Genomic DNA, 24348 nt, shown 5'->3' with positions numbered 1-24348 from the left:
CTTCCGCGGCCCGGTGGCAATGGGTCTGCGGCCCGGTACCGGGCCGCGGCCCGGTGGTTGGGGACCACTGTTCTAGAGGAAGCATTGAGTGAACAGGGCTCTTGATTATGGATGAAAAACATATACGTAGTTTATCTTGCTATAGGTGCACCTCAACCATAACTATAGAAACTTAACTAATCAAAATCAATGCTATTTTGTAATTTTATACGTTACTGTTATTTTATTTTTCTTCAGCCAGAGGAGGGATAAAAGAGAGACGTGCAACATCCTTAAAGCAATCAACTTTCAACATTCAAGATTAGAGATAAAACCTCATGAAAAACTTGCATTACCTGTGATAATGCTACTGGGAATGTTTTTTGCAGAAGTAGTCGCTAAAGATGCTGAAGCCTTTTGCTGAAAATGATTATGTAATTTACTTTAATCACTGAAGGGATTTACTGAAAATACAAAGGTATTTTCAAAATGTTAAATTTGCTAAAAGACTTCCAATTTCAGTACAGAACTACAGTATGAAAGACCGCTGAAGTTAATCTAAATTTCTGAAAATATGTGGTAAAATTGCTTAAAAATCCCTAATACATGCCCATTTTGCAAAAAAATATTTAGTGTGTTGCTTAAATATGAGCTAAACTCCAAATTAGCCCAAAAAAACCTCAGTAGATGCCAAATAAGCCAAAAAAGCTAGAATGTTGCTTAAGTACTAGACAAACTCCAAAATAGTCTAACATTTCCCAGTAAACTAAATTAGCCAAAACGTTGTCTGCGCCTAAAATAGGAGCTAAACTCTAAATTAGCCTTTAAGACCTTAGTAGATAACAAATTAGCCAAAAAAGCAAGCACATGCTTAAAAATTAGCTAAAATCCAAATTAACCTAAAATTCCTCAGTAAACTAAATTAGTCAAAAATGTTAGCATGTTGAAAATAGAAGCTAAACTCTAAATTAAACCTGTGTAGATAACAAATTAGCAAAAACATTAGAATATTGCTAAAATATTAGCTAAACTCCAATTTTTTTTAAAAATGACTATAAAAGCTGAAAACATAACCCATGAATATATTTAAAGGCTTCTTGCTAATCTACTTAAAGTTTTGACATTTGAAGACTTTCTTATTCATTTCCAATGGAGCTTATGCTGCTCAATATTTTAAAAAACTATAAAGTTTATAAATACCAAAACTACAAGCAGTAATGTCCTCAACAAATTGAATGTTTTAAACCAAGATTGCTGAAATGACTGAAAGCGTGTTTGAGTGTTTGCATGATTAAAAATGTACAGAAAGGAGTGGGCTTGGACTGTGGTGCTCCCGTGCTGTTTGAGCTGTTTCCCTGCCCTCTCATTTCTGGTTTCACAGCTGCTTGTCCATATCTGGATGTCTTGGAGAACTCATTCAGCTGCTCCGGCATTCTGTTACATTTCACTCTTCTTCAGCTGCTCCTGCTGTGGGTCTTACCTTAAAACATGTTTTCTATGCACTCAAGGTGGCTAGAGTTTTCCTGCATTTCCAGCATGATGTATAGTATATATAGTAACCTGGCTGTGGTGGTGTTTACACAATAACTGGTGGTCCTCGCTCATTCATGAGTGGGCAAAACCTGACAGTCAATTTAGTAACATTTTAAATGGCGTCAGAATGAACCAATGAGCGACGTCTGGATGCGACTGTGTGGATTCCATTGGTCCCTTCACTAGACCAACCCTTATTTGCTAAACCAACGAATGCCATCTAAAATTGATTGTTGACCGTTCTGACCAATCACAGGTCTAATAACGAAGTGGGGGCGGGACTCCGGGCGGAGGGGTGGGGCTTTTCAGGTCATTCAGTCCCTCTCCGATTCACTCAATCGGCGTGTTTGCGGGGATTGGTGGTCGGTGTGAGGAGTCGCCGGGCGGTGGTGCTTTGAAAAACGCCTTTGTGAAGAAGAGACGCCGCTGAAAATAAGAAGACACGACCCCCGGTGACGAACCTGTGTGAGATTATTCAACGCAGAGATTACGCCGCGCGCACGAGCCAGGCTATCCGCTCGTAGCCTGCTAGCATCCCTGAAAACATCAAGGTGTACGTCGCTAGCCTCCAAGCTAATTATCCATCAGTCATCGTCCTCCAGCCCGGGCATCATTAGCTCGCTTCTCCCCGTCGATTCCCCCCCGTCTGCTCGTGCCGACGCCGTTACTGTTCTACCGAACACCCCCGACGACAGCGGTTCCCCCCATCCGGCGGTCGGAGCGGGCGTCTGCGTTCCTTCGGCTCAGACACCCTCGTTCAAACCCCGTCACCTCTGCCCCTTGTCCTCCACCGAAACACTGGAAGTCCACAAGCGGCCGGAGGGCGGCGAGGGGCCGGCGAAGCTGGGGGTGGTCACGTTACCGGACTCGCAGGGAGCCGTTACGGCAACGGACAAGCACAGCCGGGCGGAGTCACCGACGGGGATGGACGGGCTGGCCGTGGAAGTTCGCGGCTCCAACGGGGCCTTCTACAAGGTAACCTGCTCACACCGCCCGCTGAAAAGTTCTGCGAAAGCGGAAACGGGTTCGTGGAGCCGGGCTCGGGCCCTGCGGGGCTCCTGTGAGTTCTGGGTTCGGAATGGTTTGGTCTGGTAAGGATGTCTGTTGGTGCCGGACAGCTAGCTGCAGCTAGCAGTCATGCTAGGTTGTCTCATCCTCTCGCGTGGCCTGTGCTGAGACTTTTAGGGCAAAGTGGGGCGGAATTCGGGAGGTTCGTGGTGGGTTCTCGCAGCACATCCATCCAGACAGACAGCTGCCTTTGACCGTGAAGTGATGCTACTCTAAACGTTGAATGACCTCGCCAACAAACTTGTGATGAGGAAAGGAAGGTTTCTGTTTCTGAGAAACCAAACCTAAAGACTCCAGCTGACTGCTAATTCTATTTATTTCAATGGAAGCGGTTTCCACAGGACTGGACTGGTCTGGACTCTGTAACGGGTCAGCTCCTTGCCCATGTGCTCTAGCTTTTCCCTTTTCACCCCCCACCCGCCCATCCATCCACCCCCTGGTCCAGTGATGGTCCTAAATTTACTCATGTGCAGCTTCACCTGTTGTTCTGGTTTACTGGGTGTCAGTGTGACGCTGGCATGAATGAATGTTTTCCACTTTAGTCTGTTATCTTGCAACTCTCACTTTGTACAGGACACGTGCACAGAACGGCTTCAGTCACATTAAAAACTTTACATTCTTCTTCTACTGAACAGAATCTAGTTTAAAGATAATTATCTATAAAGATTTATTAGAGATGCAACTATTCACTTCCTCAGCAATTCAATATATGATTTGTGTTTAACAAGACAACAAAAACCCAGAAAAATTTTATTTTTAAATTTGCTTATAGCAGGGGGGTCGAAAATCAAACACACCTTAGGTTGCGGGCCGAACAGGATAAACATTTATTGAACACTCTTAGACTACATTTCTAAAACTTTAAAACTGTAACTTTTTAACATAATTATGAACTAGATATATAGCATTACCTGTGATAATGCTAATGTGAATGCTGAGGCTGAGAGCTGAAAACACTAAGGCTGACAGCCAGCTAAAATATTAGCTAAATGCCAAATTAGCCTAAAAAACTAGTAAAAACAACTAAGTTTTGCCAGCTAGCATTTAGCTGAAATATTAGGTAAACCATAAAAACCCTAAAACAGCCTATAAAATCTTAGTAAATGCCAAAATAGTCCAAAAAGTTAGCAGAATGCTAATTTTTAGAACTTTAGAACTGTAACTTTTTTACATGATTATGAATAACAAAAAGGCAGGAATATTATTCCAGAACAAATCACCCTAAACCTTAAATATCAATGTTCTTTACACTCCATGAAAATATATTTTGTCAAAACTACAAAAGTTAGAAATGAACGCAAGAAGTTATTCTCATTAAAAAAAACAAATATTTATTAATGAATAACAAATAATTTGACCAAAACAAATGGAACATGATGTGAGTCCAGTTGCTTTGGGGTTTTTACACATAATACTGAATTCACAACATGAATATTGAACTAGACAATATTGGTTGGAAACGTTAGTAAAGCTTCATGACTGAATAGACGGAGCACTATGAGTGTAGCTTAAAGTTGTGCCTTGAGTTGGGAGCTGAATTCCTCTGCTTGCAGTGACTGCAGGGCACCAGGTGTGGCAAAGAGGATTTTAAAACTCGTCTTCTCTGTGTCTGTATTTCATTTCTGAAAATATCAAATGATTGAGAGCAGTTGTACTGTCAGTCTGCAGCAGTTATTGTTGTATTTATAGGATTTTTGTAGATTTTCAGTCACATTGAAAAATAATTGTTGGATAAATGAAACATAACAAAAAGATAACATTGATTTTTTTTTTTTTATTCTTATTTAATTGGTCTGGGACTTGAAACTCCTGCAGCACTTTCTGCTCTACAATTACAACCTTTTCTAACATGGAAGTTAAGGCTCTGTAAAATTTGGACCTTAAAATAATGAATTGGTTTCTACTCTTGTATAATTGGTCACCTTTTGCCACACCTTTCGGTGTTTGGGTCCAACAAATCTGTCATTTCTGCAGCCACGCTTCATTGTAAGCTAAATGACAGTGAAGCCTTTGCTAACCTGGAGGTCTTTAGAGAGATCTGCTGCTAAAATGTGATGATTCAAGGTGTAAATACCAGTGGTATGACAAACCAGATGTGGATCAGCCACCACACCCAGCTCATCAAACGTGCACGCGGGCCTGAACCCTGGCGTCTCAGATTCAGCCGGCAGCTTGTTGTGCAGCAGTCCTGGATCGCAACATTCTTGAGGGAGATTGTAAATCCATGAACAAACCAGTGTCTTCCTGGGCTGGACCCTTCAGAGAAACCTCATCACTCACTTTCAGCAGCACCTGACCCGTCCGGCCCTTAAATGGCAACACCCCCCTCTGCACATGTCACACCCGCCAGCCTGCCCGTCCAGTTCTTGCTCAGCTGAGGGGCTGATGCACGTTTATGGTTGAACATGAAAGCTTCTGGTTGCTGCCTCATGTAGCCACTGTCTTTGAATGCTCTGTCCTGTAAGCAGTGTGGAGTAGGGCCAGGTTGATAAAAATTGATTAATCCATTTGAATCGATTTAAACTTAACAGATCAATAATCGATTCATAAAAGTAGAATTGATTTAACACATAAAGCTTAAAGTCTGCTAATTTGATGCTAACATTGAATGGAATTCCCCATAGGACGGCTAACACTCGGTCGACCTAAACATACATTTCGGACTAAATGAACATCTTTATAAACTCACAGGCAGGAAATTTCCAAACTCTTTTTAAGGAAATATTTTTTAAATTAACCATTTGTGGTCTAAAGCATCATTTTTTCTTCTTCTGGAATAAGGTCTAATGGTATTGCACGATCTCCACCCTGTGGCTAAACTGAAACGTCCTCCAGGAGAAGCAGAACAATGTTTCCAATGTTAATGATCTGAACATTTTAGTTAGAACTTCTCCTTTAGAGAATCCATGTAACTCTGTATGATATTAACAATCTCAGTATTTCACTGATATATTTACAGTATGAGAACTGGATCAGATTAATGTAAATATATTCAAATTATTATGAATGTATTTCTAAACAAATGTGTATAAATGTGTAAACTCAAAATTGAATTGAAGAATCGAGAAAAAAAACTTGGTATCAAATCGATTCAGGCTCTTGTGAATCGAATCATTTCTGGAAATTATAAATGATGCCCAGCCCTAGTGTGGAGTGAAACCCCTTTCCTCCTGTTTACACTTGAGAAAGAGCATTTGAATGCTGCGTGTGTTTGTGTGCAGAGTGAGATTTCCAGGCTGTCAGGATCCGTCAGTGTTTCTCCTCACTTTGCTCAGCACTGAACTCGCAGCCAGAGAACGGTGTCAGAGATGTGATGTCTCTGCTCTCCAGCAGCCCTGGATGCTCTTTTTTGTTTCCAGCTACCGCTACGATGCTGTTGTAGTCTGTAGAGGTCTGCCGTCAGCGTTTGCTGGCACAGGAAATCCGTCACACTCTGGTTTAGCCTCTGATCTGCACTCACAGGCATCCATGTGTCTCTTCTGCTTTCCTTTCAGGGTTTTATCAAAGATGTCCATGAAGATTCACTCACAATCGTTTTTGAAAACAAGTGAGTTTTTTTCCTTTCTGTTGACCTGTTAGCTAGTCAGCCTTTTGCTGATGTTTGCTTAAATTAAGTTTCCCTTGCTTTTGATGCAGCTGCCCATACTTGTCCAGCCGTTTTTTAACCTCGGTCACTCCCCCTTTACTCCTGGCTCCTCCTCCTACTCTCCCTTTCTATTAACCACACCTCTGCTCCTGCAATTTGCATAGTGCAGAGTGTAGAGCAGGCACCTCCTAAAAATAGTGATCTGAAGTATGTGAGGTGGGGGAAGGCCTGTGTCGACCCCCCTCTTCTCTTTTTACTTTTTAGGCCATATGGAGGTTGTTTTTTTTACGGCGAAATACAATAAAAATGGAAATTTGTGTCTCCAAGTGACATAAATGTGGTTTTAAAAAGAATATGTTTTATCTTTTAACTCTATTGCTGTTAGTGGCCGCTGACTAAAATGATAAAATAAAAGTTTGTTCACCCTTGTAGCTGTAAAAGGTCCAAGAAAAATGAGTGTCATCATTTGCTTTAAAATGATCCACAGCAATCACTAGAATTAAGGCTGGAGCCCAGCAGCTTTCCCTGGTGTTACCTGTGCCTGACTGACTGACTGTTTTTTTGTCGTCCTGCCTCAGCTGGCAGCCAGAGAGACAGTTGCCCTTCAGCGATGTGCGGTTGCCTCCTCCAGCCGACTACCACAAAGAAATCGGGGAAGGAGATGAGGTGGAGGTAAGAACTGCAGCACTGCGCTGATTTGATCCTCCACACACTCTGGTCCTTGTCTTGACACAGAACACAAAGTTTTGGCGTGTTCGTTAGGGATGTAACGATTCAGTCAAGACACGATTCCAGTCAGTTTTAAAGTCACGATTTCAATGTTTTCCAATTTTTTTTTCTTCCTTTTTTCTCAACACAATAAATCAAAGGTATTTTAAGACCAAGTATGTTTTCTTTTTTCCGCTTACATCGACCTGTCTGTTTTCCTACTAACAGAAAGGATTCAGTACAAATAAATAATTATACATAAAACTGAAATGACCACAAATCCTTTCATACTCGGTTCATGTTGGGCTCCATGTGGGACAGAACGCTCCGCGCCCGATCTGCGCAACCCCCAACCCATCCACTGAGCATGCACTCAGCGCAAATAACACACGCAGCTTGCAGAGAAAATAGTCAGAGTTAAAGAGAGTTGATAAAAAGAGCACGCCTCCCGGGAAGAAGTCAGAAGGGAAACGGTCCTGAATCTGCATTGTTTTCACGGTAGATGGGTTTGAGCTCCGATGAAAATGTCAATTTTCAGGGTGAAAAGCAAATCTTAGGATTTGCTTGAATTTGCGTTAATAGTTGCAGTCGTGAAATCCTGGAGGGACTGGACGATGTGAAACTCTTAAATCCAAAGGAGCTGCGAGAATTTCCCAGGAGGTGGAGCGCAGTTGAAGAAGTCTGCTGCAAGCGTGCGAACACCTGCATGAAGAAATGTCATCTGCTCTGCATTCTAAATTTAGGCATAGGCCTCAATTTTCTGCACCAATGAACATGTTGACAAGTTTGAATCGTTTTTTAACGATTCACGGAGAATATTTACATCCTTAGTGTTTCCTGCTTTCTCAAGATACCTTTGTATCTGTAAATCACTAAGTTATCGCCATTCCATATCAGCATGAGCAATCTGCCACGCTATCCTCTCAATATCGATCACTAACCTCTCACATTCTGAATATTGTGGAACCTTAATGCCTTTATCTCTTTCTAAACATGCTTAAGTCAGTCTCCAATCATCATTGATCTATTGAGAAATCATTCCCAGTGATCTTTTAGGATGATTATGCCGTTTTTAGCTGAAATTTATAAACTTGCTGTTTTCTAGATCATAGTTTCTGCAGAGCGGCAGGAGTTAATTAAAAAACTTGCCTCAGAGTTGTGTGTAGTAAGCCAGCCTTTTCTTCCCATCATCCCCTTGTTAACATTCTCCCCCTCACAACTCCAACCTAATATTACTGGTGCAATAAAAATTGTGATAAATATCATTTCTATCCAGTCGTTCAGTTCTGATCCAGACTCTAGCTCAGACGAGGAAAACAAAGACGTTCATGGATCTATGTGTCTGTATGTGGATGATCAGAATGGAGCAGAGCAGGGAAACTTCGTCCATTTACATTTTTTCCAATGCTAAAATATGATCTTTTTTAAGTTTTCATCTGCTCCTGATTTGTAACTATTTATCTAAAGAAATACTCAGAAATGCCGTTTTCATCTTAATTTTCTTTCTCTGTGCCCTCCATCATCAGAAAAAATGCCACAAGAACATGTTAAAACACCTGATACATTGTCATCGGCGTGGGTCTTTAAGGGCAATGTTGTCTCTGGACTGAAACTTTTGATCCGTTTTGTTGCACATCCAGAATGTTTTCTGCTGGACTGACGAGGTTGTTTTTCCTGCTAGGTTTACTCCAGGGCCAACGAGCAGGAGCCATGTGGGTGGTGGCTGGCGCGGGTCAGAATGATGAAGGGAGAGGTGAGTTTCTGCCCACACCGTGATCAAACTGAATCCCTGAGGTCCTCTGCACTTTCAAGTTCAGACATTTTTCCAGTTTTTTGTTTTTTTTGTTTTTATAGTTAAGAGTTTTGGAATTTTTTTAGCATTATGATAGCTGTTTTGGAGAAATTAGACAATTTTTCCTGTTTCTAGGCCGGATTGGAATTTAGGTAATATTTAAGCATTATGCTAGCTGTTTTGGCAAAGTTAGACGTAGAGCAGGAACCGCTCTCGTCCATCTTTTGAGGGGGTCTCTGTTCTTTTCCAATCAGACTGAGCTCCAGTTCACTCTGGGATTCCTCAGTCTGAATAGACTCTACTCAGAGTGGAACAACTGAACCAAACAGCTACTGTAAACAGGCGTTATGGGATGTAGACAGAGTAGTGGAACATCGATCAGACACAACAATTCACTGAAAGGTGGTGGGATGTATCCAGACTCATAAAAACAACTTAAATGTGATACACATTGCTTCTCACCGTTTTCCCAACAATGTATCTGTCATAAACAGATATCAGGGTTCCTTCGCAGCCGTCGTCTCCTCAGTAAACATCTTGCAGCAGGGCTCCACCGTTCTAAAGGAGCAGTAAAAAGTGTTGATGCAGACGATATAAAGTTTGAATCAATGAACTATCCTGACGAGGGTTACCAAGCATAGAACTTCCATTATTCTTTTGTTGCTTGGCCCCGCCCTGTTTACTCCTGGCCAAGGACTGAAGAGATCTTTAATCACATGGTTTTGTTTGAAACAGAAATGTCCGATAGACGTCAGTCTGAGTACAGACTAAATGCAAGGATCCAGATCCGATCCAGACCAAATGATTTTTCCAGTCTGAATACATCCTCTATGAATTCCAACACAATCTCTAGTCTATTTAAAGATGTTGGATGACTTTGAACATCAGCCGTAATGTTTTCCAGAAGCAGAAAGAGATGAACCTGGTTGGGGATTGATGAATCAAATCCATATCAATCCTTTTTCTCGTGTTAGTCGCCTGAGGCGATCAGACAGAAGCCTGTCTGCAGCTCTGCTGCTCAAGTATTAATGCAAGACTACAACTTTAACTCTGATTCAGTCTGAGCCTGCCGTCAGAGCTGCAGGCTGAGGATATGAGCTGGGGTTTTGGAGAGAGCAGATCTACGGTGATACAGCGCTCGGGGAGCCGCTGCAGGTCTGCTGCTGTTATTTGGAGTCGAGTGATAAGAGCCGGCAGGAATGTGGAGCGTTGACTGATGACTTTAATTCAGCTCTTTGAACATGGAGGCATGGGGGAGACATCACTCTGCTGCTGCACGCCTCGCTTTTCTTTGCATTTGGGTAGATTGTTGAACTGTTTTTAATTATGATTTTACCACCTAAAAGGTGTTTTCCTGCTATGTTTTAGCTCCTCATGCGTCTTCTCTCTGGCTGCTTTCAGTTCTACGTAATCGAATATGCGGCGTGTGACGCCACATACAATGAGATCGTCACATCGGAGCGGATCAGACCCCTAAACCCCAACACCCCGTCCTCTAGAAACACCTTCTACAAAGTCCCCATCCCTGTACCAGAAGACCTGAGGGACATGTGAGTCTGCCGTGGAGTTCAAGCTGCCTCCTGTGTGAACACAACCTTTCATGTTTGCATTGAAACCATTTCTAACTGAAGGACATGTTTCTTTTTGACAGCTGTGCAAATGACAGCATTCACAAAGACTTCAGGAAAGCTATTGGGGCAAACTGCATCTTCTACAGCGCACAAACGCATGAGCTCATCGTGTTGGTGAGTCCTGCAGATGCTCTCTCAGCTTCCCTCTCTGGTCCATTACTCAGCCAAATCCCCGTCGTCGTTCTCCTCCACAGTCAACGAATGAGACGACGGTGAAGCGGGCGACTCTGCTGAGCGACATGCATTTCCGTAGCATCCGTACCAAGCTCATCTTAATGTCCCGGAACGAAGAAGCTACCAAACATTTGGAGGTAAGTGGACTGTTCTGGTAAAGTTGGGTCGTTCAGCGTGGTGTCGGGGCAGATAACCTGAGGCTGTTTGCACGCTGGAGCTTGCGGTCCCACACAGAGGTCACAGCGGTGTGTGCCATCCTTTTTCAGACGAGTAAACAGTTAGCAGCTGCATACCAAGAAGAGGTGAGAGTCCGAGAGGACCTGATGGGCCTGGCCATAGGCTCTCACGGTGCCAACATCCAACAAGCAAGGAAAGTTCCTGGAGTTACAGCCATCGAGCTGGAGGAGGAAAGCTGCACATTCAGGATCTATGGAGAGGTATGAACACGTGGGTGATTGTTCATTTGTCTCAATGAGTAGCATCATTTTGTTTGCTGTTCCACAGACTCCTGAGGCAGTCAAACAGGCCCGAGAGTATCTAGAGTTTAAGGAAGACTACTTCCAGGTGCCCAGGAGTCTAGTAGGTGGGTGAGCAGCATAAAGGCGGGTCATCTTTGCTCGTGGATGTGTCGGGTTATGACGGCCCTTTCTGCTGCACAGGCAAAGTCATTGGAAAGAATGGCAAAGTCATCCAGGAAATCGTTGACAAGTCGGGCGTGGTCCGAGTCCGGATCGAGGGAGACAACGACAAAAAGCTTCCCCGGGAGGAGGTAGGCAGGCAGGGGGCCGGCAGAGACGACACTGCTGGCAGCAAAGAGGTGAATGCACAGTTCGACCGCCTCCCAGTCCCTTCGCGATCACTCGCCCCACTCTCCACTCATATAGCTGAAGTGTTTTTTGTGCCGTCTGCTTTGATCCTGTCGCATTCTGCTGCCAACCAAACATTTGTCTGTCTCTGATGGGCTGGTGTCTTTCTGCTTTACGGAAACCTCTTCTCTACTTCATCAGGGGATGGTGCCCTTTGTGTTTGTGGGAACCAAGGAAAACATCAGCAACGCCCAGGCTCTGCTGGAGTACCACGTCTCCTACCTTCAGGTTGGTACTCTTTCCTCCAGGAGAGGGCGCCACTGTCATCGCTTCAGATGAATTTACTGCAATTTTACAGTGAACTCTGTAAGGATGGCGCCACAATCAATCTGTAGCCGGAAGCAGAAATTTTTGAATCTTTAGTCGGTTGTAAATAAATAAAATTGAAAATTGAATTGTGTGAGTGGAAAAACCCTTTCAAACTGTAGTGTAGTTCACTTTCGGTTTATCCCTTTCGGGGTCCCCACAGCGTAACAGCACCCACTGTTTCTCATCAGTGATTTGGCAGAGTTTTTACGCCGGATGCCCTTCCTGACACAACCCTGTACTTGAGGGGCACAGGGACCCAGTTAGGCAGCAGCATCAAGGGTCTTGCCTAAGGACCCAATCTGGGTGGGGATCAGTGGACAACCCTGGGAATTGAACCCAGGGCTCCTGAGTGTCAGCCCTTCACCTAGCCCACTGAGCTTCAAATGTACAGAGAGCATTAATTGTTTTATTTCTTTCAAGTCAATATTAACAAGTGTTCACATTTGTACAACTACACCTGGTTACCTGCAGAGAGAAAGACGGGAGAAATTACATTTTTTTTTCTGTGAATCAGCTGATCACTAAACAGTTACAGTATTTCAAAATGGAAAATTGGTTGAAAGCTTAAAGCGGGGGTAATGGTCGAGCACTTCCAGACAATGATTTCGGACACAAATTACGTTTTTTCTTTTTTTTTTTTTTTTTTTTTGCGGCTGGCTCCTGCAGGGGGAGGGACTTCCAGCTAGTGCTGGGTGATATGGAAAAAATATTATATTACGATATAAATTATTTTGTATCACAATAATGATATATATCGTGATATAAAACAAGTATATTTTCAGTTATTAAGAAAAGCTCTCGTAAGTTTTACTTTGAAAACAGGAAGCTTTACTGACGCTTTATTTTGGAGATTTACTTGTGGTTACAGCTCATTCGACTTTGTTTTAGTTCATAAGTTAAAATCCAACATGTATCTGTATTGAATGTTTTACTACATGATATTTTACTTCACTATATTTATAAAGATCATGAATCAGTGATTTGGATGTCGCGGATATTCATTCTTGAATTTTTGGGAGCAGATCACGAGAACCCGAGTCCTCAGATACTTGTCCTGATCCACAGCTTGGTTTATCTTTTATTTTTATCATCTCATATGTTCATAAACATAAAAAATGACACGTCTCTGATAGTGTTTGGGGCCAAATGTGGAGGAGGGCCGGATCCGGCCCGCGGGCCGTAGTGTGCACTAAAGTGAAGCAAAGTTCCGCACACGGGTCTTGCCATATGTGATAGCTGCTGAGAGGGCCTCATTTTGCCCTTACCTCATGTGCTTTTATTAATAGCCCCCCTCTGGGGGTGGGGTGAAGGGTACACCAGAGTATAGATTACCAGCTATCTGGACCTGTTAAAAATAACATCAAGCCCCCCTTCCCTGCCTCTCTTCCTTCACACCTCCCCTGAGCGTCAGCTGTCATTGGTGGAGTCAGCTGTCATGAGGTGAAGCTAGACTCCCCCCACTGCTGCTATAAAACCCTGCTGCTCACTTCACTCATCTCCAGACATGTCAAACTGCAAAGTCTGAAGTGACAAAAGTGCTCCCTGAAATCATGTTTGGACGCTCGCATGTTAAAAGCAGATTGAATGATGGTGGAACAATAATGAAACCACAATAAAGAGAATATGAAGCAATAAGTTAACCCTTTAACAGCTAAGCACAAGATCTTTAACGTACTGGAACTTTTTAACATGATCAACATAATTCCAGTAGATTGTGAAGGAAAAAAAAAAGCGGCTCATCGATGAGCCGCTTTTTTTTTCCTTCACAATCTACTGGAATTATGTTGATCGTGGAAGAGTTTCAGTAAATCAAAGAACATTGACTCTGGAGCTCCAGTGTTAAAGGTTAAGGGCTGCAGCTGCTCACTGATCAGTGTCTGAACTTTAGTCTTTACTGACACTTACTGGTGGAAAGCTGAATTGCACCTGCTTATCAGTCCAGGATCTTGCTCCTTTTTTAGCACGTAAAAACTCGGTCCCACATCTTGGTATCAAAGCGTTCAGCTCGTTCAGGACATTACTACTGTACTTTTGTTACTTTATAGCTTTAGAATATTAAGCAAAACTTGCCCTATAGGAAATAAAGGGGAATTTGTTCAAATCCTTAAAAAACTTTGTGCACTTTGAAGCTTGTTAACTTTCAGCTAAAGATGCCATTCAAACTTTAAAATGTTCAGCTTTTAGTGTTTTTTAGGGTTATTTTGAGTTTAGATTTTATTTTAGCAACATTCTGTTTTTGGCAAATTTAGGATTTTGTTCATCTTTTTTCGGCTAATTTAGAGTTGAGTAATATTTTAGCATCATGCTAGCTGTTCTTTTTTTTTTTTTCTTACAAAATGAGACATTTTTCCAGTTTTAATTAGGGAACATTTGGATTTTAGCTAATATTTTATCATTATTCTAGCTGTTCTTACAAAATGAGACTTTTTCCAGTTGTTTTTAAGGATAATTCTAGTTGAGCTAATATTTTAGCATTATGCTAGCTGTTCTTACGAAACTTGACTTTTTTCCCAATTTTTTTTAAATATAATTTGGAGTTTAGCTAATATATTAGCATTATGCTAGCTGTCTTGGGAGAATAAGATATTTCCCCAGTTTTTAGGCTAAATTGAGCTAATAGCTGAAGGATGTCTTAACTGTTTTGGCAAAATTAGAAATTTTTCTTGTTTTTTAGGCTAATTTGGCATGTAGCTAATATCTCAGTAACCTTTCAGCTTCAGTATTTTCAGCTCTAGCATCTTGAGTAGCCACATTCAGCTTACAGCATTCATACTAGCATTGTCGCAGTTACTGCCATGTCTCTAGTTGTCTTCAGCTCTTGCCTGTCGTTCTGCAGGAGGTGGAGCAGCTGCGCCTCGAGCGCCTCCAAATAGATGAGCAGCTCCGTCAGATTGGAGTCGGGTACCGCGCCGCTCCCGGCCGAAGCGGTGGCCCAGGACCCGATCGCGAAAAGGGCTACCTAACGGACGAGAGCAGCAACTCGCTCCACGCTTCCCGCACATACGGGGGCCGTGGCCGTGGTCGCAGAGCCTCCAACTCCCAGTACTCTGGATATGGTTAGAACCCCTTGATGCAGCTGCTCATTGGTTTTGTTTCTGGCAAACGCTGATGCCGTCCTGAATTTATATATGCAGGCACCAACTCTGAACTGTCTAACGCCTCTGAGCCCGAAGATGCTGAGCGAGAGCAGAGGCCCCGAGGGTTAGGCAGCGACGAGAGGGGCTCCCGGCGGGGCGGCAGGGGCCGAGGCACTACATCAGGACGGGGGCGAGGGGGGCCAATGTCGAAGCCTTCCAGCACCATCAGCTCAGGTAGTCCCGCCAACGATTAACGAGCTCCTGAAAGAAGTTCTGCTTCTTTGTACAACTAAGAGTTGGTGTTGAAACCATAAGTAATGTGCTGAAGATCCAGTCATGGTATTTCTTTGTGGCGTCTGCAGTACTGAGGGACCCGGACAGTAACCCCTACTCTCTGCTGGAGGGGGAGGGAGAGCTGGCTGACACAGACATCGGCGACGGCACTGGAGGAGACCGCCGCAGGCGATCACGGCGCCGCCGCAACGACCAGGAGCCGAGCGTGATGGACGCCGCCACGGAGTCAGACGGCCAGGCGGGTCCCAGTGAGAACGGGCTGGGTGAGGCGCCGCAGCTTTCTCTGATCCATTTCTGTAATCCATCAGAAACTGCATCTCGTCTTTTCTGATCCCTGCCAGACGAGGACGCTCGACCTCAGCGTCGCAACCGAAGCCGCCGGCGCCGAAACCGGGGTGGGCGCCCAGAGGGGGGGTCCAGCAGTCGTGACAGGCAGCCGGGGGAAAGCGGTGAGTCCCAGAGCACCAGGAGCTGTTGATCACGGGTTTGCTCTGACTAATAGTTCTGATTGATCCCAGTGACGGTTGCTGACTACATATCCCGGCCCGAGTCGCAGAGCAGGCAGAACCTCCCCCAGAAGGAAAACCACGCTGAGCCCAAGGTACGCGCTAGACTCCCGCTCTACTCCAGTCTACACATGCAGAGCACAGAGTGGTGAACCCCCCCACCATGTCTCTCCTCAGGAAAACGGCACTAGTGCCAACAAGGACGAGCAGACGCCCTCCAAGCGCTCCCCCAGCAAAGGCGTGAGCTCCGCCAGCGAAAGCCTGACTCTGGTCAACGGGGTCTCATAAAGAGACGGCGCCGGACCCTCACGAACCCAAGTCTAGAGCAAGACTCCACGGCAAACTCTGTCCCTGCTTGCATTAACTTAAACCTTTAACAGATGAGTAATGAGTACATGACAAATACCCGAGTTCATACTATGACAGTGAAAAAGTACAAAAAAAGAAGCGACAAACGCATCTACTAAAAAACACAAGAAAATGGTGTATGCTATTCTATCTATCAGTACTTAGTGCTTATTTAAAACACAACTAGCTTGCCAAAAAAGAGCTGGTGGAAATGACTTGATTTCAAAAATACTGAAACACAAACGGGATAAGACACTATTTCTTTTTTCCTTTCTTTTTCAAAAGGTTGTGTGTAATTGTGTCCTTTTTTTGTTTATTGCGTTCATTGTTGATCACTGGTTTAGAGTCGGTGGTTGCTCTCAGCCAAAACGAGGCGAGTTGGTGTTGAGATACCGACACCGAGAGAGATTTGGGTCGTCAGCAGAGCTCAGTCGAAGTGAAGTTCTAACACTGAACCTCGCAGTGAAGATGGACCGGTTGCGATTTTGACAGATATTGTGCCTTGAATTTGAAAAACTAAAATAAAAACCGGAGTTTTTCCTTTAAGGTTGCTTTTGTTTTACGAGAGGAAGAAAGGTGAGAGAGGTACTAGTAATTTTATCTTTTTTTTTCTTCCTTTTTTTGGCTTGAAGGAAGGAAAAAACCTTTCCGTTAAAAGAAAAAAAAACAAAAAAAAGGATCCCGAAAGACAGATTGGCTGGCCAACGTGAGGAAAACAAAGTCTGGTGCCAAACGTTAAATTCAGGGCGCTGGTCCTCATTCCGTGTGGAGTGGACAGCCTTCGGGTCAGTGTAGCGTGAGGAGACGTACCTGTGTCCGTGCACCATTAAGACGTTTTGCTACCACAAAACCAACATGGGTGGGGGCGATGCAGCAACACAACGAAGGCGGACATGCTGTGGCTTCTAGCCCGAATTTTGGTCTTTCAAGGGTCCAGGGCTGCACCTGTAAAGCCTTGTAACAGGACGGGCTCCGGCCAGGCCGACGGCAGACTTGAAATCTAGATTTAGACTTACAACAACTAAACCGCACCTCTTTCTCTGTGTCAGAGGGGGGGGCAGCGGCTCAAGCTTCCAGCCACACTAGTGTCTTGATCAACCACTGCAGCGCGCAGCTCCAAACACAGAACCAACTCTGCTGTCGGGGGTGCTGCTTGCGGGGAGGGCCTGGAGACTGCAGACTGTGGAAGAGCTTCAAATGAACTGAGAGCCACATGACACACAGGTACACAAACCAGGCATACGCAACAGGCGCGCTAGTCGTCACTGTACAGGACGGGAGGAGCGAACCCCGGCGGGGGGGTCTGTCTGTGTTGGCAAACTGGAGTAAGAGACAGACTGGAAACCTCAGTGGCTCTCTGCTCATGTTGTTACTGTTGTCTTGGTTACCGCTCTCAATATATTTTTGTTGCTATTTCCACATCTTTAGTAAATATGAAATAAAACATTGAAGTGAAATCAACCTCTTCTGTGGAGATGAACATTGATTTCTCTGTCTCGTGAGTTTGCAGTCTATTTTTCTAACATGCATGGCATTTAGTGACTGACTGGTAGATGGTGCCTGTCCTGTGCATGACGAAAGGGTGTTATTAATCTGACTTGCAAAGCCATCGTTTCATTCACTAGAATTGCTGCTAATGTACACACTGAATGTCCAACTAACGTAGAGCCTCTGCCTTCTGGAGGGGACGACTTTATTCGTGACTGAATCCACGTGTTCGCCCTGAACATCCCACCGTCTGTCAGCAGGCGGGTCCTTGAAGGACCTCGAGTCGTTTCTGGAGCCTGACAGTATTCAAATATGACAAGTGTTCACATGACCAAAGGTTTTGAGAAGTGGATGTGTGGGAGAACGGTTGAACCAAGATCACCCGATGCTGCTGCAGTTGTACATTGTTGCTCATCTGTGTTGTTTCTACAGAATAAACGAGCACTTGAGTATTTGTACCTTGGTTCAGTTGCATGTGTGTGAGTGGAGAACGGCATCGTACGCTCGTGTTTGCCTTTATACCTCGTTGTGTGAGCACTGTACTCCCTCATGTGTCTGTATCCCTGTGTGTGTGCTGTTGTGTGTGTTTGTATGGATGCTGGTTGTACAGATGACTCCTCACTATGTCAGATTTTTGTCTCTGGTTTTCTCACTCATGTTCTGATGGCAATAAAGAACTTTTCATTGTTTGGTATACATATTTTGCAGCTTTTTGTTCTTTAAAACACGTGCATTAAGTCATGTCACATTCATTGACTGATGGTTAAGTGACACTGGGAATGGAGTGTCTGCCCTGAGACTGGAAGGTTGTGAGTTCAAATCTGGGCTGAGTCCTACTGAAGACTCTAAAAATGGAACCCAGTGACCCTCAACATTAAGGGGTTGGATTGGGGGGTTAAACCAAGGGGTCCCCAAACTTTTTCTTGTGAAGGCCACATAACTTATTTTCTTTGCTGATGTGGGGCCGGGGTCAGTTTGTAGGCTAACAAAGTGTTTCCTGTTAGCAGTTCAGTCTCTGATTGATGCTAACAGCGTTTCCTGTTAGCAGTTCAGTCTGCGATGTGGAGGTGAGCCGGATCTGGCCCGTGGGCTATAGTTTTGGGACCCCCGCGTCAAACCACCAAATGGATCCTGAGCACGGTCGGCTGTGTCTACAGCTCACCACTCCCCCAGAGGATGGTCAAATGCCGAGAACAAATTTCACACATCTAGGGATGTGAAGAATAATGGGACTTTAACTCTGTGAATGTTGTAAACTATGTTTGTTTCACTTCACAGGTTTTCAGGATAGCAAGTCAATTGTTTTGTGGTGACTGACATCTCATTTAGTGTTTTCCTCTTAATGGTCTCACTGTGTTCAGTGTGTTTTACTTATGCTTACTTACAAAACAAAAACATCTCTAAAAGAAAAACCATTTCAATGGGACATCAGTGTCATGCGTTTACAGACAAAATGACCATGTGACCTGGACAATGCAGCAATGGTCTACTGTCCTGTTCACTGATGAGTGTCGGGTCACAGAAATGATGGTCGTCAGCGTTGATGGAGAAGGTGAGGTGAGCGATACGCCGAGGTCAAGATGATCCCCAGGTTTTGCAAAAACAGGACGTTCTCTTGTGGCATTTCACTGATGATGGACCTGAAAAGAAATGTAAGATCAAAACTTAATTTCTGAGTACCAGTATTTCTTCATTTAAATTGCTATAAATCAAGACCAGATGAAAAAAGCCCCTTTGAAAAAGATCGTATTTGTGCAGTGGAAAAAACGCAGACAAGAATCGAGCTCCCTGCTCCACAAATGGATCCATGAGCGTCTTTGTTTTCATCATCTGAGCTGGAATCTGGATCTAAACTGAAAGACTGGATTCTGACATCGGTCACCATTTTTGTTAAACTGCTAATGTTTAGGTTGGAGTTGTGAGGGGTTGTAAGCAACAGGAGAGAGTTTTAACTAGGGGTGTCCAAATCCAGGCCTCGAGGGCTGGCCTCCGGCTGGTTTTCCAGAAACCCTGCTACTGCTGATTACCTGGATCAGGTGTGTTTAACCAATATGGAGTACATGTTCTGATTGGAAAACGGGCCTGAATTTGGACACCCCTGGTGTAAACAAAGGGATGATGGGAAAAGAAGGAAGGCTTACTCCATGCCATCAGTCCCGCTCACAACTCGGGGCTGAATTTCTAACAAACTCCTGCTGTTTTGCAGAAACAATGTCCTAGAAAATGACTAAAACATGTTTTCTCTTGATTTTGTCTTAAAATTGCATAATCATACTTAAAACAGTACTGGAAACACTTTTAAAATAGATCAGAAGATGAGTGGAGTGAGACTAATGCATCCCTGTAGGTTAGTTTTCCAGTTGATGTAGTTTTTGCTTTATTTACAACTGAGTTACATTACATGGAACTGCAATGTCATTACGACATTATAAATAACAATTATCCAACATAACATGTAAGACATATATAAAAAAAACATAAGAGATTTAACATAATAGTACACGAAAAGATTTTAAAAAATGACTACTTAACTTTTGTTAGGGCTTTTTATTAAGTTTGTATTTAACAAAACTAAGTAATTTTAAGCCATTCTTCTTTTTTTATATAATTGAGTGACCGAAAATAAAAACAGCTCTCTGTGAAAAGTATTAAAAAGTGGTTTGGTCTTTAAATTTTTTTTTCTGAATAAAAAACTTTCTATGCAGTGGCAGGACATTAAGAGATATGTTTTCTGGTTCATTATATCACCACCCACAATAAAACATTTTTTACATCCATGGAGCTGCAATTTTAGAGGAAAACCAAAAACAAAACTCTTCCCAAAATGTATTTATAACTCCACAGTTAAAGAATAAATGATCCAGTCTCAAGATTTCATGACTGTTTTATTTTCTTGTGTTCCGACGGTCCCTGAAAGCAGCACTGTTTGCTGTGAGCGCCAAAAACGTGGCAGTCTGCGTTATGACGTCAGCAGTGCGACAACACACAGCAACCTATGACCTGCGACCTGTCTTCTGTGAAGCCAAAACAAGCGATGAGACCCTTTGACAAGAAAATTGGGAAAATGACAACAAAGGGGGCTCTCTGGTCCAGAGTCGAAGTGGAGTTTCTGTTGGAAATTTGGGCCGACGACACCATTCAAGACGAGCTCGACAAAACTCACAAAAACTCCAAGATTTACTCCAAAATCCGCGACGTGCTGAATTCTCGCGGATTCAACAGAACCACCGAACAGTGTCGCGACAAAATAAAGAAGATGCGCTGTCAGTATCTGAAAATCCGAGATGCCCTGAGGAGGTCGGGGAGCTCGCTGGACGAGAAAGATAAAATCTTCTGGTTCGACGCGGTCGATAAGATTCTGGGTCAGAAACCCTGCAGTGAGGCGGTCATGTTCGAGCCGCAGGAGTCCAGAACACACCCGGTTCTGGCCGCTGTCACTGCCAGCACGCTGAGCGGTGAGTGAACGGTCCCTCGACAGATACACGCCTCCACTGTTTGTAACTGCACGTGTATTAAAGCCAAGGCCCGGGGGCCGGATCTGGCCCGTCGGGTTATTATATCAGGTGTTGTGCCAAGCTACATTTCCTCTGCCAGAATTTGTTTCCCCACTTTCTGGTATAGTAGATTTTTTTGGTAACACTCATATTTTGTCCCAAAAGGTGTTTTTAAAAAGTGGATGAATACGATATACTTTATTCTGGGGCTTTGGGGAGTTTATTCTCATATTTGTCATTTTTCCCCCCCACATGTTCTACATAAAACGACAACACCTTTTTATATATATATATATATAAAAACAAAATCTTTGTTCGGCTAATTTAGGATAAGAAACACTATTAATGAAAGTGACTTTAGTATGGAAGCATGTCACAATGAACAATTAATAAATAGTTGCTTTTACAGCATATTTTTGGGGGCACAGATTCTGGGGGGCTGGATCAGCAGTAGCGCTGCCATGATTAATTGATTATTCGAAAAATCAATCAATCAACTACTAAAATAGTCTACGACTAATTTAATAGTCAATTAGTCACTGCTTTATATGGAGTAGTAAAGTTGAACGTTATAATGGCATTATGCTAGATTTTGAACTGTTTTGGTATTTATTAAGGTTTTAAAGGCTATTTTTGAGTTTAGCTAATATTTCAGCTGCATGCTAGTGGTTTTGGCTAACTTAGGCTTTTTTTCAGTTTTTTTTTTTTTTTTGGCTAATTTGGCATTTAAATAATTTTTAGCTGGCTATCTGTTTCAGCAATTTCAGCTATCAATTTCAAAAATTTTCTAGCTATCAGTTTCAGCATCTTCAGCGGCCACATTCAGCTTACAGCATTCACAGTATAATTATCACAGGTAATGCTATATATCTAGTTCATAGTTATGTTAAAAGTTACAGTTTTTAAAGTTTTAAAAATGTAGTTTTAGAGTGTTCAATAAATGTTTATCCTGTTCAGCCCGCGATCTAAGGCGTTTTGGATTTTGTGCGATTGAGTTCAACACCTCTGCCCTAAATCAACTCTTTCTGTCTGTTGATCTCTATAAATGGGTCTTTAAAAGTGCTGTCTGTTGGCAATTGCTAAATTTTTGACAAACTAAAATAAACTTGCTTTATTCTAAAAATAATGGTCAAAAACAGCCTGTGAGCTGCCCCCTACAGGCTGAATCGAGTTATTACAGTTGAATTTTGTGATTGGTCAAACCATGCAAGTTTCAGAAGTCTCACGTCATGATCTGCAGCTTTAGTAATGATAACAGTCCTGTCCGCCAGTCCCACCATCTGACTGGATTTTCACATTTCATCTGTGGGGGGTCAGCCTCCAACTTCCCGGTTTAGTTACTCTTTAAGATTTGATCATGACCAAAACATGTGGGTGAGGTTACAGGGAGTTTGTGACTATCAATCATACCTGTCTATGATATTTGGGTTTATTTTTGCTAGTCTGGATTTATGGTAGTGTGACCTGTGGACAACAGGAAGAACATGTGTCAGACCAGACCTGAAGACTGCTTCTGAAAAATGGAATTGACATCATTTTGTTGGAGCTGGAAGTGAACCATTTTCTGTAGGGGACGTCACACTCATGCTGTCCAGTTCTCAGATACAGTCAGTGTGTTCAGTAATCACCAACGCGGTTCTGTACTCGAGTTTGCTTCTGTTTATGTTGTCATTCATTGATACTTTTTGGGAGTTGCGCTGAGATTCCTTATACTATCATATGTTTGAACTACCAGTGTCCCTGTTGTAGTGCTGCCACAAACTATTTTTTTAAAAGTCGGCTAAATACTGATTATTTTTTCTGATTAGTCGACTAATCGGGTAATGCTCAAACTGGATGTAAAGCACACATCTTAGCATCATTAGCTTTAAAATAACTAAAAACTAGATATAATTACCTGTGATAATGTTAGTGTGAATGCTGTAAGCTGAATTTGGCTGCTGAAGATGCTAGAGCTGATAGATGAAGATGCTGAAATTGATAGCTGAAAATGCTGAAGCTGAAAACGCTGAAGCTGATACCCAGCTAAAATATTAGCTAAATGCTAAATTAGCCCTAAAAAACTGAAAAATGCCCAAATTAGCCAAAATAGCTAGTATGTAGCTGAAATATGAGCTGAACTCCAAATTAGCCTAAAAATGTCAAAATAGTCAAAAAAACTAACAGAATGCCATTAGAACTTTCAACTTTCCTACACTCTGACTCCATATAATATAAAGTAACGACTAATCGACTATTAAGTTAGTCAGCGACTATTTTAATAGTTGATTAGTCGACTAATCGTGGCAGCCCTACCCTGCAGTGTAGGTACTGTGTTATTCAGGTTAATGCTGGTGCGTGAATGAGCTCTGCTCTCTCGTTTGAACAGCTACATCCTCCGTCTCTGATGCATCGCTCCCCGTGGACCAGCCCAGTCAGGACACGTTTGATGACTGCATGGACGTAAAGCCCCCAACTCTGAGCAGGAAGAAGAAGCGAAAGACGAGGCTGGACGCGAGCGATGTGATGGGCGTGTTCATAGAGAGACAGCAGCAGCAGCACGAGGAGTTCATGCGCATGGAGGAGCTGCGCCACGAGCAGGAAATACAGATGCTGAAAGACTGGATGAAGGCAAGCATGGAGGCAGAGGAACGGCGCCTGGAAATGCAAAGGCAGACCAATCACATGTTTGAAAGAATGATGAACAGACTGTTGGACTCCATGGTGCCCCCTCCCAGCCAAAGAATGTCTCGGGCTCAGCAAACATCCCCCATGTAACCCCCCCCCCCAATGACTTTATGTCAGACTGTAGCATCAAACTAACATCTGAGTCACATCAGTTTTAAAACCAATACTTGATCTTTTTTAAATTGCCAAATGTACACTTGTTTCTAAAGATCCTTTAAATAACTCAAAAGATTATCACATAGGAATCTGATCTCCCGTTTATGTGCATCAAAACAGCTGAATGATGTTTTGATTGATGATGCTAAATAAACTATTTTTTCTCAGTGCATTCCAAAACAAACATGAACAAACATCTGAAATTATTTTCTACGTCACAAATATGATCTTTTTCAAACAACATTTTTTCCTCTTTTCCTGATTCACAACCATTTGAATAAAGAAATACTCAGAAACATAGTTTTATGTTTTATATTATGTCCTCCATCATTAGAAAAAGGCTTCAAGAACATGTTAAAAACAATCATTTCACCAGAGTGGGTCTTTAGACCAGGGGTCCCCAAACTACGGCACATGGGCCGAATAAGGCCCGCCTCCACATTTGGATCGGCCTCCCACACACTATCAGAGCGGAGACCCACGTAGAACGGGACTTTATTCCACCCTTCTGCAGTCTGAATCATGACGGGACAGGGTTGAATATTTATTTAATAGTGATTCACTTTTTCGTTATTTTTTTTCTTCCGTACATTTTTTGGACGTCCATTGCTAATATTTTAGCCACATGCAAGCAGGCTTTTTGTTTCAGTTGTTATGCTAATTTGGAGTTTA

The 24348-nt window shown here is 43.0% G+C and overlaps 2 protein-coding genes across 3 annotated transcripts; both read left to right on the top strand.

Moving 5' to 3' along the window:
• The first annotated feature begins 1822 nt into the window (after window positions 1–1822).
• fxr2 (fragile X mental retardation, autosomal homolog 2) lies at window positions 1823–17332 on the top strand. Of its 2 annotated transcripts, none has more exons than XM_024287466.2 (17): window positions 1823–2487; window positions 6075–6127; window positions 6745–6838; window positions 8556–8627; window positions 10068–10216; window positions 10318–10411; window positions 10492–10608; window positions 10738–10908; window positions 10976–11054; window positions 11131–11240; window positions 11479–11565; window positions 14483–14702; window positions 14781–14957; window positions 15086–15280; window positions 15359–15466; window positions 15536–15618; window positions 15701–17332. In XM_024287466.2, the coding sequence occupies exons 1-17, from the start codon at window positions 2437–2439 to the stop codon at window positions 15809–15811; spliced, it is 1971 nt and encodes a 656-aa protein (XP_024143234.1). In that variant the 5' UTR covers window positions 1823–2436; the 3' UTR covers window positions 15812–17332. The 2 variants fall into 2 exon arrangements, with proteins under 2 accessions (XP_024143234.1, XP_024143233.1); XM_024287465.2 differs by having other exon boundaries at window positions 1824–2487; window positions 11131–11288.
• Window positions 17333–20293: 2961 nt separating this feature from the next.
• LOC112155674 (trihelix transcription factor GT-3a) lies at window positions 20294–23848 on the top strand. The gene is made up of 2 exons (XM_024287470.2): window positions 20294–20814; window positions 23222–23848. The coding sequence occupies exons 1-2, from the start codon at window positions 20355–20357 to the stop codon at window positions 23608–23610; spliced, it is 849 nt and encodes a 282-aa protein (XP_024143238.1). The 5' UTR covers window positions 20294–20354; the 3' UTR covers window positions 23611–23848.
• Window positions 23849–24348: the final 500 nt, after the last annotated feature.

Source organism: Oryzias melastigma, linkage group LG18, assembly GCF_002922805.2.
Source record: "Oryzias melastigma strain HK-1 linkage group LG18, ASM292280v2, whole genome shotgun sequence".
NCBI lineage: Eukaryota > Metazoa > Chordata > Actinopteri > Beloniformes > Adrianichthyidae > Oryzias > Oryzias melastigma.
The sequence above is the reverse complement of the archived record's forward strand: the minus strand, read 5'-3'. Positions and strand labels throughout refer to the sequence as shown.